The sequence below is a fragment of the Rhinatrema bivittatum genome, chromosome 7, assembly GCF_901001135.1.
Source record: "Rhinatrema bivittatum chromosome 7, aRhiBiv1.1, whole genome shotgun sequence".
NCBI lineage: Eukaryota > Metazoa > Chordata > Amphibia > Gymnophiona > Rhinatrematidae > Rhinatrema > Rhinatrema bivittatum.
This window is the reverse complement of record NC_042621.1, coordinates 101,116,807-101,140,357: the sequence shown is the minus strand read 5'-3', so window position 1 is coordinate 101,140,357 and position 23,551 is coordinate 101,116,807. Positions and strand designations below refer to the sequence as shown.

At 46.1% G+C, this 23,551-nt stretch overlaps 1 protein-coding gene across 1 annotated transcript in view; it reads right to left on the bottom strand.

Moving 5' to 3' along the window:
• Positions 1 to 23,551, bottom strand: part of TSNAXIP1 (translin associated factor X interacting protein 1) — a 265,687-nt gene that overhangs the window by 181,074 nt on the left and 61,062 nt on the right. Inside the window, exons 5-6 of the mRNA XM_029608818.1 lie at positions 15,443 to 15,536; positions 7,942 to 8,138 (exon numbers count right to left, since the gene is read on the bottom strand). Coding sequence (XP_029464678.1) covers positions 7,942 to 8,138; positions 15,443 to 15,536 — 291 coding nt within the window. The remainder of the gene's footprint in view (positions 1 to 7,941; positions 8,139 to 15,442; positions 15,537 to 23,551) is intronic.

Genomic DNA, 23,551 nt, shown 5'->3' with positions numbered 1-23,551 from the left:
GAATAGGTCAACCTTGGGGGTTATTGCAACCACTGCCTGTACCTACTGAACCTTGGACTCATATAGCTATGGACTTTGTAGTAGATTTGCCTTCGTCCAATGGGAAAAAGGTCATTTGGGTCACGGTGGACCGTTTTTCCAAGATGGCTCATTTTGTTCCATTGGCCAAACTGCCATCTGCACCAGAGTTAGCACTGCTATTTGCACAGCACATCTTTCACATTCATGGACTTCCACAGGACATTGTTTCTGACCGGGGTCCTCAGTTTACAGCCCGTTATTGGAAAGCTCTGTGCAAGAAGTTCGAGGTTCAGCACAGTTTCTCCACCGCTTTTCAACCCCAGAGTAATGGTCAAACTGAGCGCATGAACTGCTCCTTAAAGACATTCCTTCGAGCCTTTGCTAATGACAGACAGAACAACTGGGTGGAGTTGCTACCCTGGGCAGAGTTTTCCTACAATAACCAAATTCACTCGGCTACTGGAGAATCACCTTTTCAAGTAGTATATGGGAAGTACTTAAACCACCGCAACCACTGTCTGTGTCCGTGCCGTCACCGGCAGCTCAGCTGTCTGCTCAGCAATTGCATAGACTCTGGAATTCCATCCAAACCAAACTCACTGCATCAGCAAGCTCTATTAAAAGGCATGCTAATCGGCATTGTCGGCCAGCACTAGTATTCCTCCCAGGAGACAGAGTCTGGCTCAGCACCAAGAACATTCATCTTAGGTTGCCTTCTAAAAAATTGGCTCCTAAATTCTGCGGGCCATTCCGAATTGCTGAAAGGGTTGGAATGGTTTCCTATCGCTTACGCTTGCCTACTACTTTACGTATTCACAATGTGTTTCATGTCTCCCTTCTTAAACCAGTAGTCCTTTCCAGATTTCATTGGAGACCGCCTGACCCTGCGGCTACTCCCACTGCTGATGACCCTACATACCAGGTTCGAGAGATCCTTGATGTATGTTTCTTCAACCGTCGCTGGGAATACTTGCTGGCTTGGGAAGGTTGCGGTGCGGAGGAGAACACCTCGGAGCCCACTCACAACATCCTTGACAAATCTCTTCTGCAACAGTTTCACTTGGACCATCCTGGTAAACCCGGGTCCCTTGAAGAGAGGGCGTAAGGGAGGGGGTACTGTTGTGGTCCCAGTTGCTAGACTAGCGACCGGGTCCTTACCTGCTCTTTCCTGTGGCAGGCCGCAATGGGGCACGGCATCTCCCAGGCCTCTCCACGGCCTGGGAGATGCCGTGCCACGGCGGCGTCTCCATGAGGGAGACGCCGCCGAGCCCCGATTCAGACTCCACCCCTTCCCGGGGCACACGCGCAAGGGAGGACCTTTTAAAGGTCCAGCCCCAGGAAACTCCGGCCAGCCCTCCTGATGACGTCAGATGCCAGCAGTCCGGATCCTCACGGGCTCCGCTCGGGGGGGATCTCGGACTTCCACGGTGAAGACTCCACCTTTGCCTCTGCCATGGTTCTGCCTCCCGGCCTGATCCATCTCCACGGAGCTGTCAATTCCTATCAGCGCACTCCACCAGGCCAGCCCAAGGGTCCACCATCCTGTCTGCAACACTAAGGTCTACAAATAGATGATTCTGTTCTACGCAATGCACTACAATGGGAGCTTGCATCTTCCAAGTATAGATACAACTCTTATGTTCAGTGAGTCGACTCCTAATGCAACACTTAGCACATCCAATGTAGTTCTTTTGACATGGGCACAGAACAAACATAAACCACAAACATAAACCACAAAACATAAACCACAAAATTTATAATTTTCCCTGAACTAGGATGAATCCAATGAGTTCCAATAATGTTAAGAGTGCAAAAGCTGCAATGGCCACATGCATTATGGCCAGAAATTATATTCGATGCAGTGATCCCCCACCTAAGGTCTGCAAATAGATGATTCTGTTCTAAATAATGCGCAACAATAGGAACTTGCATCTTCCGAGTATAGTTACAACTCTTATGTTCAGTGAGTTGCGTCCTAATGCAACGCTTAGTACGTATGATGTAGATCTTTTGACACATGCACAGTAAAAAATAAGCTACAAAAGAAGAAAGACAATTTGTAGCTAAAAAAAAAGAATAATTTTCTCTGAACTAGGAAGAATCCAAAGAGTTCCAGTAATGCTAAGAGTGCAAAAGCTGCAATGGTCACATGCGTTATGGCTAGAAATTATGTTCGATACAGTGGAACTGACAGGGGGAAGTTCTTAATGAACTACAAAATCCCAAATACTCCTTCCTCTCTGAGCATTGCCAATCTTTATGTTGTTCAATTTGTAGAACAATTTCTTTATCCCTCTAATTTTTTTCCTGTATTTTATCATGGCACAGATATATTGATCATATAAAGAAAGATGACAAGCTGAGGCAGCCATGTTGAGAAGGGCTGTGAATGTCTGGGAAGTAGCAAGTCAACTGTACTTTTGTAATAGGCATGACATATGGAGTGACTGCAGAAAGAGCAAGTACCGGTATATGAATTTTGGCTTTCTGTTCCTCCTGACGCAGTCTGTGGGGCAAAACACAGTATCCATGTCAGGGGACAACAACTTTTTACTATATCCATTTATTAAGTCAAGATTGAGGAGTTTGTTTGAATAAAGACATAAAGACCATAATATCTGTAAGGACTATATTAATCTTTCTACACTCAACTTTCTTTATATGGATTTACTCTCTGCCTTTTTCTTTTGCTTACAGATATATTGATGACATCTTTTTTATGTGGATATCTACAAAAGCGCATCTTATGGAGTTTATAACATGGCTCAATCTCCAAGATAAGAATTTACAGTTCACCTTTGAATGTGACTATCAAGAAATACCATTTTTGGACATTTGAATTTACAAGGCATGAGGAACTTGGAAGACTCAGACGAAGGCTCGAGGAACTTGGAAGATTCAGATGAGGATTCAGGATTCAGCACTAGTACAGGGTGAGTACCTCACTGCAGCACGCCCTACACAGCCACCTGTGGCTGGTCGCCAACCATGCTGAAGCAGAGCAGGCTCTGGCTTGAGTCTAGGGCATGGACGGAAGCAGGAACAAGGAACTCTGAAGACCAGGAATAGGATTCAAGGATTCAAGACTCAGGATTCAAGGATTCAGAACTCAGATTCAGGAACAGACCTTGGCATTAAAAGCAAGGGCCTTCCAGATACTTGCGCTGCAGACATGAAGACAGGCCTTGTGCCACGAAGCGCCCTATACAGCCCCCCATGGGCTGGTCACAGACCACGATGGTAGCACGCCAGGAAAGGTGGACGAGCAGGAAACCTGGAAGCAGGACAAAGAGCCGGAGATGGGAACATCGGGACCAGGACTGTAACAGCAGCAACATGGAACATCAGGAACACGGACAGGCAACAAAGGAGCTCTGACAAAAAACAGGAACATTCACGGTGACCAGGAACATCTAGGAACATCCAACGAAGAACACGAAGCCATCTGGACAGGTGAGGACCAAGGAAGACCTTGACAGACAGAGGAAGCATGGATGTCCATGAAGATCCGATACAAAGGGCCCAAGGAGAACAAGCAGAGCCCTTTTATAGGTCTGGTAATGGCACAGGAAGATGATATCATCCGTTGGGGCCGCGGGGCTTTTTCCGCTGCTGGCCCTTTAAATATTAAGAAGAGGCGCGCGTGCCTATGCAGAGCCCGAGACAGGCAGGAGCAGAGAGGCAACGTCGGCGGCATTCCTGCCATGAGGTGAGGCACAGCAACGGCGGCACCAGGGCTGAGAAGAAAGGAGTGACAGCGGTGGCTTCCTCTGCCACGCAGGGACGGTTCCGGCGTGGCTCCTGCCATGAAAAGTGAAGACCGAGATGTCCCCCTCCTGCTGCGCACAGCAGCGTCGGGCCGCGAGGGAGCAGCAAGTGGCTAAGATCCGAGGCGGTGTCGTGCTGGGGTGTCCGGGAAGGTGAGGGAGCAGCTCACGGGCCACATTGATAGTATTTATTTTGTATAATGAAGATATTGTGATTTATTGTTTTATTGTATCTTCATCATTTGTTTACCACTTGGTGTTTGGTATAATAAATCAATAACAAAGTCTACCTCCCTGGTACCGTTAATCTTCCTGCCGCTATGAGTTTCCTAGTGAGTGTTCAACAGTGTGGTGAAACTGATTCTCTAACTAATTAATAGGATAACATAAAATTCCTGGTCCTGAATTTCTTATGGGAAACAGCGTTCACTTTTTCACAATTTTCCCACTCCTCTCTAACCAGAACAGGTAAAATTAAACTGTGTTCCTGGTCTATTACTGTTAGCTGCCCTGACCCTGTTTTTTTTTTTTACCTTCAACAAGGGCCCCGAAGCACTTATAATTAAAACCAATGGGCCGGATTTTAAGATTTAGGTGTGGGCGTAGATTTGTGCAAGCAACCCGGCGCGCACAAATCTATGCCCGATTTTATAACATGCACCTGCAGCCGCACGCATGTTATAAAATCCGGGGTCAGCGGGCGCAAGGGGATACACACTTGTGCATGCCGAGCCGCACAGCCATCCTCCGTTCCCTCCGCCCTCCCCACCTTCCCCTCCCTTCCCCTACCTAACCCATCCCCCAGCCCTACCTAAACCTCCCCCTTACCTTTAACTTAGAAGTTGCGCCTGAATCCGGGCAGGCGTAGGTTGCGTGTGCCGGCCAACGGCCGGCCTGTGATACTGGGCACAGCAGCAAATGGCCGCTGTGCCTGGAGGCTCCGGCCCCGCCCTGCCCATGCCCCACCCATGCCCCCGACTACATTTTCAAGCCCCCGGGACATACACGCATCCCAGGGCTTGTGCGCGCCGCCGGGCCTATGCAAAATAGGCTTGGCGCGCACAGGAGAGTTTTTAAGGGGTTACGCGCGTAACCCTTTTAAAATCCGCCCCAATTTATTCTCTTCTTCCAAACATCTATCACTCAGTAACACAAGTCTGGCAGAGCTGGTCAACAGAACTTCTGCCTTCTACCAATATCCCAGTTTCTGTCCAAAGAAAATGCACCTGTGGCGGCTGCTCCTTCTTCCCTGCTCCTCCTCACTCTGCCTGCTTGAATGCCAGCCTAGGGGTCCTGCCACTCTGCCTGGCAGGGGCACCTTCCAGAATATGGATGCTCACCCCCCCCTAAGCAGATAAAACTTTTATTTATTTATTTTTAACCTGTCAGGTGTCCTGCTTTAGGAAGATCTGAATTGTTTTTTATGAAACTACTGCTGTCCTGTTTAAGCAAGATGTAAGGGAGGTGGACCCTTGAGTCAAGATGAGGTTGTTGACACCACCAAGGGGAGGCCCCTGATGGTCCCCATCATTGGGAGGCAGTTCCAGGAGAGAGAACCCAACAGGACCTTCATCTATACCAGTCCACATTCCTCGCAGGTTGAGCCTTTGGGTGCCGCGGTTGGCAGGACTTAGGCACAGGTCTCTCAGACGGCAGGCAGGAGACAGGGCGGACGTACTGAGAGTTGAGGCAGGCAGCAGGCTAAACAAGTGGAGGCCAGGCCGAGGATAGGGCAGGCAGCGGACAAGCAGAGAAGAAGAACCAGGCTGACAATCAGGGCAGGCGGCGGATAAGCAGAAACCAGGAGACAAGCAGGGACGGAGCCAGAAGATCAATCCAAGGAAGCAGAGATGAGGAAGAGCTGGACGGAGGCAGGAACTGGAACTAGGACTGCGGCTGGAGCTGGAGCGGGAGCAGGAGAATCACAGGAATGCGGGATCAGGATGCAGACAACACGCATGCACCAGGAGCTGGACCTGTTGCCAAGGTAAAGAGGAAGTGGCAAGGCAGGGTATTTATACCTGCCTTGACTGATGTCATCATCCTGGGCTGAGGGGAACTTTCCTGCCGTTGGCTCTTTAAATTTAGCCCCGGGATTACTGAAGACTTGGCGGCGTCGGAAGCGCCGCGAACAGGCCACAACGGTGGCAAACTGTGCTTGGACGCAGTCACGGAGAGGAACGCTGGAGAGGACTTCCTGCCCGCACAGGTGAGAGAACCCAGCCCGACTTCTCAAGGGCTGGGGTGTCCAACAGTACCCCACCTTCTAGGCCCCCTCCTAGGAGGTCCGGGTTTCCCTGGATGGGAGGCATGGAAGTGCCAAAGTAAGTTCTTATCTAATATTTTGGAGGCAGGCTCCCAGGTGTTTTTGACGGGCCCGAAGCCCTCCCAAGCATTCAGATATTCCCATCATCTGTGACGGTATCTCACGTCTAGGATCTCCTTCACTTGGTATACTTGCTCCTCCTCTGCTGCCACTGCTGAGGTTCCAGCATAGGGGATTGGGAACTACTCGCTATCATGCTCGCCCTCAAAGAGTGACGTCCCTGGTTAGAGGATGCCCAGTTCAAGTTTAGAATCTTCACCGATCACAAAAACCTTGAGCATCTCCGACATGCCCAGCATCTCAACGCTCGCCAGGCCCGCTGGGCATTGTTCTTTTCCTGATTCAATTTCGATCTCCGCTATCATCCTGCGGAGAAAAACCTCTGAGCGGACGCCTTATCCTGCTCCTACGAGCCTGAAGACACCCAAGACGAACCATGCCACATCATAGATCCTGCTCACATCTGTCTGTCTGCTACCATAAACATTTCAGCAGGATAGATGGTGGTACCTCACTGACTACGGGAGGTGTTGCGCTGGGCACACAACTCCAAGTTAGCTGGCCATCCGGGACGTGCCCGGACTCTGTCACTCCTCCAACGCTACAACTGGTGGCCCACCATGTCCTCCGATACCCGTGCCTACATGGACACGCTCCGTTCACGGCGAAGATGAAGGTCCCAGTGCGCCGTTTGTGGCGAAGCTAGAAGGCCCCCGTATGCCGTGAATGGAGTGAGCTCCACTAGCGGCGAAGAAGGAAAGCCCCGGTGAGAGAGAATGTGTGTGTGTGTGTGTGTGTGTGTGTGTGAGAGACAGAGGAGAGGGGGAGGGGAGGGTGAGAGAGAGCAGGAGGGTGTGAGAGAGAGCATGGGAGGTAAGAGAGCAGGGGGGATGCTTGAGTATGGTTTCAGAGAGAGGGAGCCTGTATGAGGGGAGGGGGTTTGGGGGGGGGGGAGAGTGAGAGTGATAGAGCAGGAGGGTATGAGAGAGAACATGGGAGGTAAGACCAGGGGGGATACTTGAGTGTGGGTTTCAGACAGAGGGAGCCTATATGACGAGATTGTGATGGAGTGTGTATGTGTGAGAGATTGGGAACTCGTGTGTATGAAAAAGGGATCGTGTCTATGTGAGGGTGCTAGCTTGTGTGAAGGAATTGTGTATGTGTGAGACAGAGCCTGTGTGAAAGGGTGTGTGAGAGAGAGACATAGGTAGCCTGTGTGAGGATGTATGTGTGAGAGAGAAAGGGAGCTTGTATGGGTGTGTATGCAAGAAAAAGGGCCCTGCATGAGGGGATGTGTGTGTGTGTGTGTGTGTGTGTGCGCGAACGAGTGAGGGAGCCTGTATGAAGGGTGTGTGTATGTGTATTAGAGAGAGGGAGCATGTGTGTGAGAGAGGGAGGTCCAGAGGGAGCCTGTTTGAGGGGCAGTACTGAGAACAGGATCAAACTCTGGGACTGGCAATAGAGTGGAAAGGGTTGAGCCTAGAGGTGGAGGGGAGAGATACTGGCAGGTGGTGGAGTTAGGGCCTGAGAGAACAAAGTGGCCAGGGAAGTAGGGAGAACGAGTGGGACACTCTTACAATGAATTTCTAAGGAAATTCTGCTCATAATATTTAAAATTCTGCATCTTTAAGTAATAACCTTTTTCTGTATTAATTTAAAATGTAATTACTTAAAGACTGTCATGTACATTGTGTTATTTTGACCAATATAAAGTTTGCAGAATTTTAAGTTTTTGTGCGCAGAATTCCCCCAGGAGTAAGATGTGGAAAGGTTAAACAAAATATGTGGACTTGATTACCTTAGGTTAAACGGCTGAATTTTTCTCACCTGAGCCTCCAGGGAAATCTTCTCTTCCTTCATTTTGTCAATACATTTAAGTAAATGGATTTTATTTTTTTTCAGTAACTTTATTTCCTCTCTCTCTTCGTCTTGCATTGACAGAATCTTATGGTCACACTTCTCTGACAGAGTAACCAACATTACTTTCAAAGGCTCCAGGGAACGGATTTTCTCTCTCTGTTGGGCTAAACAAAAAACTTCATGTTAGGTCTTCTTTAAACTTTGGGATAAATCTATGCAAGTAAGGTAAATTCATACTAGGATAGTTTTAGTTGTGAGTAATTTACAATGACTTATGAATCATGTGCAGCTCCTGGTCTTCGAGCTGCTGGATGGAGAAGTTTACATAGGTAGTGCTCACAGCCACTTAAGGAAGAGAGTATGGAGTCTTGTACCAATAGTGACAACTTCTGACCTTTCAGCCCCAGATGCTCTTTGAAAATGTCCTACCCTGTATGCAGGTAAAAGCTGCTTACCCATATAAATGTCTTTGAAAATTACCATCTGTGTATTTTTAACCTGTATGTGGGTAAAATTATCCAGAGGGTAATCTTGAAAGCCATTTTTCAGAGGTAAACCAGTGCTTTACCCATGGAAAAGTTCTGTTATAAAATTGCTTACACAACATGCAAGCTTATTTACCTGCCGCGAGCAGAGATGTTCCCATGGGTGGGATTGTGGAGGGGTTTGTGCTTACGAGCATACTCTTGCATTTTCAAAAATATGCAGGAATATTTCCTCAAAAAGTATGCACACAAATTTTGAGCTAGAATTGTAAACAGGTAGTTTTGGCAGGATAATTTTCAAAGGGGAAGTATACAGCTACTTTCCCGTTGATAATTTGTGTAAGTTATGTACATATTTGATTTGAAATTCATTTATGCATGCTCCATTTGTTGCAAAGCTAGCAAATCCAGGCAAGCCCTACCTTTTAATTCAGTTTAGCAATACTTAACCTCTTTATTTTAATCCTAGCTTTTAAATTCAAGGGAAAAAACCCTCCCTTTTGCTTTCAAAAAGAGAGAGGGGGACATTTTTATACTATCTGCACAGCCACAAAGTCCTGTACCTTTTACCTATGGTCTTTATACCAATTTTTTAAGTGAAAATGCATGTGTGTTTTCTCTTTGAAAATTGCCTAAGGAAAAGGTGTCTACAGAGATTTACACCAACCTTTTCTGTGGATAATTGTTTTTCCATGATCTAACCATTGATAGGAATGCCTTCATTACAATTTGGGTAAAAGTATGAGCATTGTGGAATTATGCACATACATTTACTCATCTACAGGGTAGGCAATTTTCAAAAAGCCCATTTTCAGAGATAAATAGTGCCTCGTGATGCTCTGAGAAATGGTTTTCAAACTGTCATCAGAAAAGGCAAATGATTAGGAGTTAATGCACGTAAATGTAACATACTGTCATAGCAAGTTTGCACTCGGATAGATGATGTCTAGAGACCAGATTCCGAGAGGTGCCAGAGATAATCCAACAGACTCGATGTGGGGCAAGAAAAAGGATCCAAGCCCTTTTGTGTGCACCACAAGGTAAATCTCTTCCATTTAGAGTGGTAGGATTTTCGTGTGGAAGGCTTCCGTGAAGTTACTAGGACTTGAGATACATCACTTGAAAGACTGAGTGGTTGTAGTATCAGCCTTTCAATATCCAGGCCGTCAGAGAGAGGGCCTGGAGGTTCGGGTGATGTAACTTGCCGTGATTCTGTGTTATGAGGTTGGGCGACGTGCCCAGGCGAACGGGGTCCTGGACAGAAAGGTCGAGAAGTATGGGAAACCAAATTTGGCGCGGCCAGTACGGGGCTATGAGAATCATTAAGCCCCGATCCTGTTGTAGCTTCATGAGAGTCTTGCTTATTAGTGGAATCGGAGGATACGCATAAAGCAGGCCTTTGTTCCAGGGACGGACGAAGGCATCCCTGGCTGGTGCACGCCGATCCCTGTGCAGTGAGCTGAAGTTTTCCACTTTGTGGTTCTGACTGGACGCAAAGAGGTCGATGGTTGGATGACCCCACCGGTTGAAGATTCTGCTCACAACTGAGGAATCCAGAGACCATTCGTGGGGCTGGAAATGTCGCCGCTAGATAAGTGGCTCGCAGAAGAATGGAATGCGACAGGGCCTAGGCCCAAATCTGTGCCGTCTCCTGGCAAAGCAGATAAGAGCCCCTGCCCCCCTGTTTTTTTCAGGTACCACATTGCAACTTGGTTGTCTGTTTGAATCAGGATAACTATGTTGGAGAGGTAATCCTGAAATGCATAAAGGGTGTACCGCATCGCTCGAAGCTCCAGAAAGTTGATTTGATGGGTCGCTTCGGCTTTTGTCCAAGTCCCTTGAGTTTGAATGCCTTGGACGTGGGCTCCCCAACCTAGGTTGGAGGCGTCCGTAGTTAAGGTCACCCAAGGAGCCGGTTTCTGGATAGGAAGACCCACTTGTAAGTTGGCTTTGTGTGTCCACCAGGCAAGGGACAGATGAAGCTGGCTGGTTATGTGTATCATGGATGACAGTGGCTGATTAGCTTGTCCCCACTGGGATTTCAGAGTCCATTGGGTTACTCTCATGGCAAGACGTGCCATAGGGGTGACATGGACAGTAGATGCCACGTGGCCGAGCAACCTGAGTAGCTGGTCAGCTGAGGCTCTTTTTCAACGGCTGATAAAGCTGGCAAGGTTGGATAGCGTAATCGCATGGTCAGTGGGTAAGAATGCTCTGGATGTTCCCATAGGAAGTGCATGAGGTCCAAAAGATCTTCATGCACTGGTATTGCCATTATTTCTTTTGGAGCATCTACAAATTGTAAGACCTCCAACATTTTATGGCGAGCATCTTCCTCTGTGACCAGTGTAAAAGGTATAGTATAAGACATCTCTTTGAAAAACTTGTCAAAGGAGAAGTCTTCTGGAGGAGATCTTCGCCTTTCCTCTGGCAGTGAAGGCTCTGAGAGTAGTCCTCAGATGTCCATGACGAATCATCTGAGGATGCATTGCCCCGTTGATTATAGAGACTTTCTCCTTCTCCCGATGGAGCTCCCATTGGAGGAAGCATGTGAAAGCTGAGAGGGTGGGAAGGTATCGATGGATGCGGCCTTGGCATCAATGGCATCAGCATTGGATTGATGGAATCTGTGCTGGCATCGAGGGCATTGGGGCAGATGAGGTGCGCTTGGGTACCGGTAGCTCCGATGGCCCTGGCATGGGGTCCGGCATTGACGGTTCCTGTGGAGGGATGTGGCTGGAAATTGATCCTTCCTCCTCTGAGGAACCCAGTACTGGAATCAGGACCTGCTGAGGCCTCGATGGATGACTCGATGCCAGCATATCCAATGGCAGAGGAGTCGATAAGGCACCGATGAGCATATCGAGGCACTCGAGGAGTGGTGCCACCATCGAGGGAGCCAGTTCTGGGGTCGGTATCGGGGACTGTGCCGGCGGTGATTGGAAGCTTCGTAAGGCTTTAAGCACTGCCTCTTGGACCATGTGGTCCAATTCCTCCTGGGAAGCTGACATGGGTAGCATAGCAAACGGGATAGGAGACAGGCTAGGCATCACCGGAACCTCCATGGGGGCCCGTGGAGGCTTGGTGCATGGTACCGGTATCGATGGGGAACGCCTAGGGGTCCCGGGTCCAGAGGAGTATGGGGGCTCCTCTCCCTGGGCCCTCTTCACAGGCGGCTCGATGGAAGTCGATGCGGTATCGGTGCTGCTGCGGTATCGGTGCCGTCAGGGATGATGTCGATGTTTCCCTTGGTGCTCGGTCCGGTCTTTCCCTGGCACCAAGGACGATGATGCCAATGTCCTCGATGGAGTTGGTGATAGACGGTCACCCTGTCCACGGTGCTCCTGGCAAATTGTCTCCGAGGTCGATGGACCCTCCACGGTCGATGGCACTTGAACTGGTGTCAATGGAGCAGTCTGTTTTGAAGCAAACAACTTCTCCATTTTGTCCAGGCGAGCGCGATGGCCTTTGGGAGTCATTTGTGCACAACTAGGGCATTGACAAACATCGTGTGAGGGGCCTAAGCACAAAACACATACTTCATGCGGGTCCGTTATGAACATGGTCATCGGACACTCGGAACATTTTCTAAACCTGGTCGCCATGTTAAAATTTTGGCAGGCGCGCGGTCGGTGACTGTCAGGAACTGAAGCAGTAAGCCACCGGGAACTAACCGCAAGTACCAGAAAAAACACTTACTGAGCGTCGGAGGGAACGGAGCACGATGGGAGACCCTGCTGAGGGATTTTTCGAGAAGATAAACTTCAAATAGTTCCGTGAGGAAAGTTGTGAGAAATTTCTCACAGAGCTCCTAAACCGCGAGGCAACTGCTGCGCGGAAAAAAAGAGACTGAAGGGGGACCCCTGCTGGCTGCAGAGTTAGTGGCATGCTGGGCATGCTCAGTGTGCCAGTCAAAGTTCTAGAAACTTTGACAAAAGTGTTCCGTGATAGGGCTCCATCTGATGATGTCACCCATATGTGAGGACTACCATCCTGCTTGTCCTGGGAGAAACAGATCTACTTTTTGGAATCTACTGGGTACTCATGACAGTAAGTTGGCCTTGATCCAGCATGGCATTTCTTATATTCCTGGTCCTGTCTGATTATGATTGGGAAATGTTCCAAATGAATTGGTCTCATGACAGATAGGTCCCACAGGAGAGGAAACCAAGTCTGTCTTGGCCAAAAAGAAGCTATGAGAATCATAATTCTCTAGTCTTTTCTGAGTTTTATTAAGGTTTTCGCAACTAGAGATATCAAAGGATATGCATTCAGAACTTCCCCAATTGATTTTTGCCTATTTATCAAGTATATTTATGGTTTTATTGGTTATTTTATAATATTTTATTTACCTATTTTATTTATAAAGGTATAGATTTTAAAAGGAGCGTGTGCTACCCGGCATGTACTCATATATGCCCAATTTTATAACTTGCGCGCAGGCGCATGCAAGTTATAAAATCAGGAGTCAGCTCGCAGAAGGGGGTGCACAATTGTGCAACTTGCATGCGCCGAGCCGTGCTGCCTTCCCCCGTTCCCTATCCCCTAACCTAACCTTTTATAATATTTTATCTACCTATTTTATTTATAAAGGTATAGATTTTAAAAGGAGCGCGTGGGCGTACATGAGCATGTGCTACCCGGCGTGTACTCATATATGCCCAATTTTATAACTTGCGCGCGCAGGCAAGTTATAAAATCAGGGTCAGCTCGCAGAAGGGGGTGCACAATTGTGCAACTTGCATGCGCCGAGCCGTGCTGCCTTCCCCCGTTCCCTATCCCCTAACCTAACCTTCCCACCCCTTGCCCTAACCTTTCCCCCCCTAGCCCTACTCTAACCCCCCCCCCCCGACCTTTGTCCTACCTTTTGCGCCTGCCTCCGGGCAGGAGCAAGTTGCGTGCACCGGCAGCCTGCTGGCACGCGATCCTCCGACACAGCAGCAAATGGCCGGTGTCGGAGGCCTCTGGCCCCGCCCCCGGATCGCCCCTTTAGTAAAGCCCCGGGGCTTAGACGCGTCCCGGGGCTTTACGCACGTCGCCGGGCCTTTCTAAAATACCGGAGGCCCAGTGCACGTAGGCCTATGAAAATCTGGCCCAAGTATTTGCTGTTTTATCCATGTTGTATGTTGCCATAAGCATCAATGTAATGGCAATTTATAAATGTGAAATAATAAATAAATAAATGGTCTTTGCAGCCAGAGGTAACAAAGCTATGCATACAGAAAGTCTTTCCCTAAATGAAGAGAGGCCTCTGATCTTGTTTGCTGTCTGAGCCCCTCCTGGAGGGAAGCTGGAGACCTTCTTGTTTAGATCGATTACAAATAGATCTCTCTCGGGTGTTCCCACAGACTTGCCTGCTACCTACAGACATGTAAACTGGCTTTACATGTGTGTATTTATGGCAAATAATAGGCATAAATTTGACAATGCAATCTACATGTATTATTTTCTTCCCCGACCTAAATGTACCTTTAGGAATGGCTTTTCTAAATGCAGCTAAAAGTACGTGTTTGTAAAACCACATATTTTTAGTCACATTAAGGGAGGGTAATTTTCAGCCAGGCATTTTTGGGCGGATTTTAAAAGAGTTACACGTGCAAACCTTAAACCCCCCCCCCCCCCGCGCACGCAGAGCCTATTTTGCATAGGCCCAGTGGCATGCGCAAGCCCCGGGACGCACGTATGTCCCGGGGCTTGCAAAAATGGGTGGGGCGTGGGTGGGGCCACGATCCGGGGGCATGGCGGCGGTCCGGGGGCATGGCCAGAGGCAGGCGTAACTCAACAAAATAAGGTGGGGGGGGGATTTAGGTAGGGCTGGGGGGGGGGGGGTTAGATAGGGGAAGGGAGGGAAAGGTGGGGGGAACAAAAAAAAAAAGTTCCCTCCAAGGCCGCTCCGATTTCGGAGCGGCCTTGGAGGGAACGGGGAAAGCCACCGGGTCTCCCCTAGGGCTTGGCGCGTGCAAGGTGCACATGTGTGTACCCCGTTGTGCGCCGACCCCGGATTTTATAACATGCGTGCAGCAACGCGCACAAGTTTTAAAATCAGGTGTACATTTGTGCGCACCAGGTAGTGCGCACAAATGTACCCCCTGCGCGTAATTTTAAAAATCTGCCCCTTTACGTGCATAAATCACTAATTATCTGCATAAATGGCCTTAAAAATTTCTCTTTAATTAATCATTGATATCAGTATATTCATACAGCCATGTACTGATGTCAACTGATTAATGTATTATCTTTGATTTAATGATTATCTTTTATAGGTTAATAAACTAGTAAAATTTGTATTTTATTGTCTAGAAGGTTGAATATTTAATGTTCCTTTACTTTGTCCTTTTCAGATAAATGGAATGGTACTATGTACTATGAGTACAATCATTTATTTTTCCTTAATTTTAACTTATTTATTTAAAGAATTACAAGGTTCAGCACCTCTCTCTGATCTTGTTGAGGTCAATATTCAAAGCGCGTTCAGCATCATTTAGCCGCATAAGTATAGCTTATGTGGTTAAGTAGTGTTCACTGAATATGCGCCTACGTTTAGCAGCTGCCACGTCACATAAGTTACTTATACAGCTAAAAAGTTAACCATATAACTTGTGGGCATGTAGTGGGCAGATCAGGGTGTAGCGAGTTAACCACAGAAATTATGTGGCTAACAACCAATATTCAGTCTTAGCCGCATACGTTATACAGCTAACCGTGCCACTGAATATACCTTGTAACTTAGCTGAATAAGTAATATCTGGCTAGGTAACTTAAATGGCCAGCTTTGAATATTGATCCCATATTGTTTAATTACTTTACTTATTTGGGCCGGTTATTATGGTCTGGATTGGCCACTGTTGGAGACAGGAAGCTGGGCTTGATGGACCCTTGGTCTGACCCAGTATGGCATGTTCTTATGTTCTTATCTGATCAGTTTTATTAAGAGTACCAGACTGTTTGTTCAGGATGAATACTGATCAAATGAAAGGTCTTACCCAAAGTAATTTCATATTCTTTCTTTATAGCAGACAGCAAGGGCTTGTAGGTTTTGAAGCCTTCTATTAAGTAATCGAAGACTTCTCTATAGGGCTGAAGGAAAACCAGAGAACATTAGGTATTATTTATTAGTTCAACGGAGATCAGATGACTGGGTGACTTTAGGTATAAATATCATATACAATAGGGAGGGTAATTTTAGAACACTACATACTCGTATAGCAGTCAAGTTTGCAAATATCTATTAAGCAAACTTTACTGCCAAGTTTCAAAGAGATTTTCTGCACATAAATCTTCAACTGATTCTGAATACTGCAGCCAGGGCATTGATGGGAATTAAATATAAGAAACATATTAGTCCTTATTAAAGTCTCTCCATTGGCTGTTGGTAAGTCACCAAATTCAATTTAAAATATGAATTCTTACATTTAAGGTATTATACAGACAAGGACCAAGGTATTTGTAGGACTGTTTGAACAGATATATTCCTAGAAAGATATTGAGGTCATCTACGGAGGCACTTTTTATAGTTTACTCAGTAAAAGAGTCAAAGTTAACAAGTATGCAAACGGAGCATTTTCCTGTGTCACACCATGGCTATGGAATGCTCTACCAAAGAGCATTTAATATGAAGCTATGCAATCTTTTTTTTTTCAATTTAAACTTTAGTAAACATTTTTTGTCAGAATAATTTTTAACTGAAAGAGAAGAGGCATATAAACATGTAACCAAAACCCTCCGAAGCCCCAAACCATGTGAATAATAAGTACATGTGAACCCTCGATCACAACTCATCAAACCAATCAAACATGGAAGATGTACATGAAGCACATGAGTGCAATGCCATAAGTAAACAAACAAACAAAGTTTGCGAACCTCCTGGGGCAATGAAACAAAAGAATGCAAGATACCACCTCCTTCTCCTTTTCCAATTTTCCCCCTACCCAAGAAATAGTATCCCCTAGCCTGACCAAAAACACCACCGAAACCATTCACACTCTTATTCAGGTGGGGTTGGCGAATATTGGGTAAACATTTTAATAAACATTTTACAACCAAATACATGTGTGTCATTTAAGTTTCAACTATCATAATAAAGGCCACTACAGAAATAAGTCGTAGATTTTTGATACTATAAAACTGCTACATGTGGTCAAAAGAGAAACACATGTTAAACTTTACAAAATGACCTTGTATGAATGACATCAGCAGTATAAGCTCTAACTTCCCTCCCATCGAAACTATGCAATTTTTAAACAGGGCCTCAAAACATCGTTATTTACCCAAGCATATTAAAAATAAATGGGATGAACTGAAAGTTTGTTAGTAACATTTCGATGTTTTTATTTTTTACTATGAAAGGGGGGCGGATAATTAACCCCGAGGTTCATCATTGGCCAGCGGGAAAAAAAGGGGCGAGGGGGGCGTATGAAGCCGGCTGCATCCCAGCCGGCTTCATACGCCCCCCATAGCGCCATGGGAAAAGGTGGTGTTATTTCCCGCAGTACTGCTGGCAATAATGTGAAAAACATTACCGCCCGCAGAGCTGCCAAGTCATTACCCTGACCAAACCCCTCCTGCACTCCTCCCCTTCCCCTGATTTAAATTGTTCTGCTGCAATGTGTGTGATAAGGCCCTAACGCACATGATAACGGCACACCGTAGTTTAAAGAATGACCCTGTAAGTTAGATATGGGAATATTTGGTTGAGAAATATTTTGACAATTTAAAAAGTATGTTCCACAAAGCCATAGAAGTTGGAGGGATGGGTTTCTAAAACTTGATTTTAAATGGATATTGATGATGGTATTGTATTTTAATGATTGAGGGGAGAGTTTTATGATGTATATTTGTTGACTTTGTATTTTAATGTTATTTTTCTATCATTTTCTAAACACCTTTGGTAGTAAAGAACATTTACTATAATTTTTATTCCGCATCATTACCAAAATAATTTTGTTTGAAGTGGATTACAACAATATAATAAATACTATTATTATTTCCTCCAGAATTTAGGAAATTTGAAACATAGACCTTCTTCCTTCACAATTTTCACCAGCATTCAGGAAACATCCTATGTAGCCATTATGGTATAAAATATACTTGTAAACAACTTTATATCCATTCTCCATAATTCCTGTACAAATGGAGGGCCTACTCAGATTAGTCTGACTGTTTTCCCAATCCTCCCTCTCTCATGCCTCAATAAATTTGTGATTTTTAAACACTGTGGTGTCTCCAGGTGAGGTTTTTGTATGAGGAGATGAGCTGAAGACAAGGACATTAAGATGGAGGGAGGTAAATGTAGTGAATCATCCTCTGGGACTTGATCATTTCTGCCTCAAATGCATCCAGTGACCAGTGCACCAACAGGGACAGACTGATGCTCTGACTACACCAGGGTGTGTAGCGTTATGGATCTGATGCTCAACCCATCAACACAGCAGGCAGTTGTGTTGACTTAATTAAAGTCGATGTGTCGATGGGGGTCATGAGGCTTTGCGGCTTGGTGCATCGAGGGAGTTGGAGCATGGTGTGATGTCAATGATACCGAATGAGTAGATGGTACTGATCCCTGACCTCATCATTGGTGTTGCTGATTGCGCCGCTGACTCTTAACGCATGGCACTTCTTTTTCTTATGTGCCAGTGAACTCCGTGGGGCCTACCTAGACCCTTGTTTGAGGTGCTTTCAAACTTTACTCAACCCCAGCAGAGCAGTGAATCTGGAAACCGTTGCTGCAGAAGAGGGAGCTTTGCTCAAGGAGTTCCTGCTCAACTTGGCATGGAGGGAGTACAATGGTAGCCGCACTCTGAAAGAAGGAACAACTCCAGTTTTCCACCAACCTGCAAAGTTCTTCTATCTTCCTGACCATGCTCGTTTAGAACCTCAGTGACATCCAGCCACAGTCGTAGTAGTTACCTGCATCATGGACTGGCCCCAGGCATTTATAGCAAATGTTGTGGCCATCAGCGATCAACATCTTTTGAAAGAGAAACTATGAAGTACCAAACAATTGAGCGAGAGAGAGAAAAGAGAGAGAGAGCAAGCGAGAGAGTGTACACATCTGTACAGAACCTCAGACAAAAAAATATTGAGGGGCTCATGCTGCAGCACATACATGCAGGAACTCCTGCACATGCTGAGTAGAACAAAAGCTCTATGAACTAGAAGAGAAAGGCCCATTCGGTGCCAGTGAATAATGTCACACACTTTTCACCGTTAATTCAGCCCTGCTTGTCAATGGATAAAGTCATCAAACCCAGATAAACAGAAAGCAAAAGTGCGACCTTTTTGAATTCATTAAATAAATGTATTTTCAAAACATGGACATAAAAGATGTAATGTAATTAAATGAGTTTTTTGTTATTTTTAAATTAATTTTCTGGGAAATGACTGTGAATGTTGCCCATTCTTTTATATACTTTATAATAAAACCCGCGCTAATTTTAGTGCTGGTTTTTATTTCTGCTTTAATGCACATTACTTCAGAGTTAAAAACCCTGTTAAACAGCAGGGTTAATTTACTGCGGAATAATGAGAAAAAAATGTGCACTAAAATAGGAGTAAAAACCTGCACTAACAATAATGCACCTTATTTCATTGGCCATTTCATGGGCTATTTTTAAAGGATTATATAAAGTATTAGTGATGGGTAGGGCGATTTTCTAGGGATTTAGATGAATAAATATTTACTTGCATAAAAATAACCTTTGAAAACTGCTGCTCCCTTCAGCATGGGTAAAAGTAAGTGCACTTTTTAAAAATGCACATACTTTTACCTGCAGCATAAAGGGGGCTGGAAATGCAAGCTGCAAGTAGCTTACGCTTCCAGCCCTTGTCTTAGAACAGTGCTGGAAGAACCAAGAGTGGGTAAGAGATTACTTCGCTCCAGGCAAGGATTTTTGTGGTCCGAGAGAGGTGGGGGGTAATAAAGGTTTTAATTGTTATATAAGGTTTAATTGTTATAGAGTTTTTAATTGGATAGATTGTTAGGAGGAGAGGCGGCAGAGAGGCACTGAAAAAAATGTCAAAATGATGAAGGAAGGGGTGGGGATGATCTGTGATCCTCCTAAAAATAAGTTTCTCTCTTTGGTAGGGGTTTGGGGATGGAGGCGGCTCAACTTGGATTTCATAGTGGATTTGCCTGCCTCCAATGGCAACAACATCATCTGGGTCATCGTCGCCCGTTTTTCAAAAATGGCCCACTTCGTGGCTCTGCCTGGTCTCCCTTCAGCACTGCAGCTTGCTAAATTATTCATCCGACACATGTTTCGGCTCCACGGCCTCCCTAAACATATCCTCTCAGATCATGGAGTCCAATTCACTGCTTGCTTTTGGAGGTCCCTCTGCAAAAAATTCAACAACTTGTTAGATTTCACCTCGGTTTATCATCCCCAAGCCAACGGGCAATCAGGACTACTAGAACCTTGAAGCAATTTCTGTGGGCCTATGTGAATCTACGGCAGAATGATTGGGCCAACCTCCTTCCTTGGGCGGAGTTTGCCCTGAACTCTCATCAGTCAGCATCCACTGGTTCGTCTCCCTTCCAGGTGGTCTATGGACATCAGCCTTTACCACTACTTCTGCTTATTTATTTATTTAAAAACATTTCTATACCGTCTTTCACAATGGATATTGACCAAAACGGTTCACAAGTTGCCAAAGAAAAATTATTGGAGATAATATTTATTTTATTTATTTATTTATTTTGTATACCGACATTCGATCGAGATATCACATCGGTTTCCAGGTAACAGGTTGAATAGGGCGAGATCTGCCCTATTTTACATTTAACAAGATAACAATTGATTAAACTATTGAAGTAAAAAACATTGTAACATATGAATACAAATGAATGGGAATATAATTTGTAGCATCTATCCTATATACAATATATACAGTTTGAATTGGTTAAGGTTACGATTAGTTCTGGTGGGAATAGGGGGGGAAAAGGAGGGGGTGGTTGTGAGGGGGGTGATATGCGGTAGTACATGTAAGGGTCAAGTGGGCAGGTTTTCAAGAACATGCAGTTGAAGGGGTTGGGAATCCGGAGGGAAGGCTTTCAAGAACAGCCATGTTTTTAGCTGTTTTTTGAAGACTTGTGGTGAGGGTTCGTGTCTGAGATGAGTGGGGAGGGAGTTCCATAGGGTAGGGCCAGCTATTGTAATGGCTCGTTTGCGTGTTGCATTGAGGTGAGCATTTTTGAGATTTGGGATGGAGAGGAGACCTGTGTTGGAGGATCTGAGGTTCCTTTGTGTGGTGTATGGTTGGATAGTGTTGTTTAGCCAGACCATTTTGCTATTGTTTATTTTTTTGTGTATAAGGGTGAGGGTTTTATACTGTATTCTTTGTGTGATGGGCAGCCAGTGGAGGTCTTTGAGAGTGGGTGTGATGTGGGAGGATTTTCTGTGGTTGGTGATAATTCTGGCGGCAGCATTTTGTAGGACTTGGAGGGGTTTGATGTGGATTTCTGGTAGTCCAATGAGGAGGGAGTTGCAGTAGTTTTGAGAAAATAATTGATTGAAGTACTGTTCGGAAATCGTGCGGTTGGAGGAGGGGTTTGAGTTTTTTAAGTGTTTGAAGCTTGAAAAATCCATCTTTGATTGTATTGGAGATGTGCCGTTTAAAGTTGAGTTGGCTGTCGATTGTTACTCCTAGGTTTTTTGTGGATGGTGTGAGTGAGGTTCTTGATAAGTTTGGTGTCCCAGGGTTGTTTGAGGGGGTGCTCGTGAGAGGAGAAGGGGGACGGTCGTCATGGATGTGAATGATTTCTGTTTTGGCTTGGTTAAGGCAGAGAGATAGTTGGGATAGCAGTTTTGATAGTTTTGAACTGAGTTTGTTCCATCTTTCCATGGTGAGTTCAATGGACTTGGTTATGGGGAGTAGAATTTGTATGTCGTCTGCATAGACAAAGTAGGTGAGGTAATAAATAAAAATAAAATAAAATAAGATAATATAACATGAACAAGCAAAAAGCAATAAAAGTTTGAGAAAAATACAATTCTGCTGCCTTTGTCTGTGCCCTCTCCAGCAGCACAGTCAACCGCCCAGGAGCTGCATCAACTTTGGAACAGCACTAAGCAACTGCTCCAGCAGGCTGCCCAAAGATCAAAGAGGTTCTTTGATGCACACCATTGGGAAGCACCTCAGTTTAAACCGAGCGATAAAGTGTGGCTCATCACCTGGTTCATCTGACTTAAGCTACCCTCGGCCCGCTTCTCTCCCAGGTACATTGGCCCCTTTCCTGTGCTCTGCCATTTGGGTCCTGTCACCTACAGACTCCAGCTGCCTCCCTCTCTCAAAATCCACACCTTCCACATTTCTCTACTAAAACCCTTGATACTGTCCAGCTTCTCTAAAAAGCCACCAGAGCCTCAACCACTGTCATTGGAAGCAGATGTCACATATCAAGTCCATGAGGTCCTGGACGTAAGAAAAGTGGTAGAAAGTGGGAGTACCTCCTCTCCTGGGAGGGTTTTGGACCCGAGGAGAACAGTTGGGAACCTGCCGCCAATATCCTGGACAAAGACCTTATCCGGCAGTTCCATGCCACACATCCTCGAAATCCCAAACCCCCGGGGGGGGGGGGGGGTGTCTTAAGAGGAGAGATACTGTTATGACCGTTGGTCGCAGACGGCTGCGACCGATACAACTCACGTCATGCACTGCCTTGTTCTCCTCTCCGGGCTTACTCGCGGCTGAAGCTAGCCGCTACCGCCGCATTCCTCCGGGTTCCCAGGTCTCCTCATGGTGACCGGGATGCCGCCGCCACCCATGCCGACTCCGGGCCTTCCTAGGCGCATGTGCGTGCCACCGGGCCCTCCTTTGAAGACCCAATGGTGGGAACCTCAGGGGCGTCCCCGACTGATGACATCACAAGGTTGGGATTCTTAATCACTGCCTTCACCCCTTGCTAGCTGACTTGGCATTGAGTTCCTTCGCTACTGGTACTTGTTTCAGGGTAATCTGAACTGTGGTTCCCGTATCGGATCTACCTTCAACTCTGGATTCTGGCTCGGGTACCCACTCCTCGGGGGCCCTGCTTGCACTCTCGTTGGAGACCTGGTCTCCAGGCTTCCCCTGCTCCTCGGGCTAGCCCTGCGCCTCCCAGAGCTCCTGTCTGCTGGCCCCCTGCTCCTCGGGGTGGTCCCTCAGAACTGCCTTAGTGCTTGGAGTCTAGACTCTGCACTTCCTCGTCCCTCGGGGGCAGTGTCTACATTCTACACCAGTGACTATACCTGAGCTTCCCCGCTCCTCGGGGCAGTGCCTCGTTCCAAGCCAGAGACTGTGTCTGCACTTCCCGCTCCTTGGGGCAGCGCCTACGTTCTACTTCAGTGACTTTACTCAGCACCCCCCGCTCCTTGGGGTAGTGCCTTTGTTACTCTACCGGAGATTCCATCGTTAACAGCCCCGCTCCTCGGGGTTGCTTTCGTCACTACTGCAGAGATTCTCAGTTCCCATAAATGTGAAGATATTTGATAGATAATAAATCCCAACTTTGTTGATGTTAAGTATTATCAATCACCATTGCATGTAGGTGAGGGAGCTATTACCTGTTGACATTTCTTTTTGAGAAAGTTAAATTGTATTAAGCTTTGGTAGATGCAGTATAAGTAGAACAATATTTTCCAACCCTTTCCTGGAGGCACACATAAGAACACCTAGCCGGTGTGGTTTTCAGGATATCTGTAATGATTATGCATGAGATAAATTTGCATATATTGGAGACCCAGCGCATGCACATCTATCTCATGCATATTAATTGTGGCAATCCTGAAAACCAGACTGGCTAGTTGTGCCTCTAGGAAAGGGTTATGAAACACTGAAGTAGATGATGCTTTGTGGGAAGTATCTCATTTTATAAGACTGTTACATCTCTCGTGCTAGGGATTCTTGCCCAAAATTGTATGAGGAAATGCTCTTACATAATAAGAAGTACTTCTGGCAAGACATATTGGGTCAATTTTCAAAAAGTCACTGAGTGGCAAAATCAACTGGTAAATGTTAACTAGGTATCTTTAGAAAACTTTTAAGCTAAAATTTGATTAAATATAACCAATCAAAAATGTGGCAGGCTAGATTTAGCACAGCTCTGAGCATAGGGA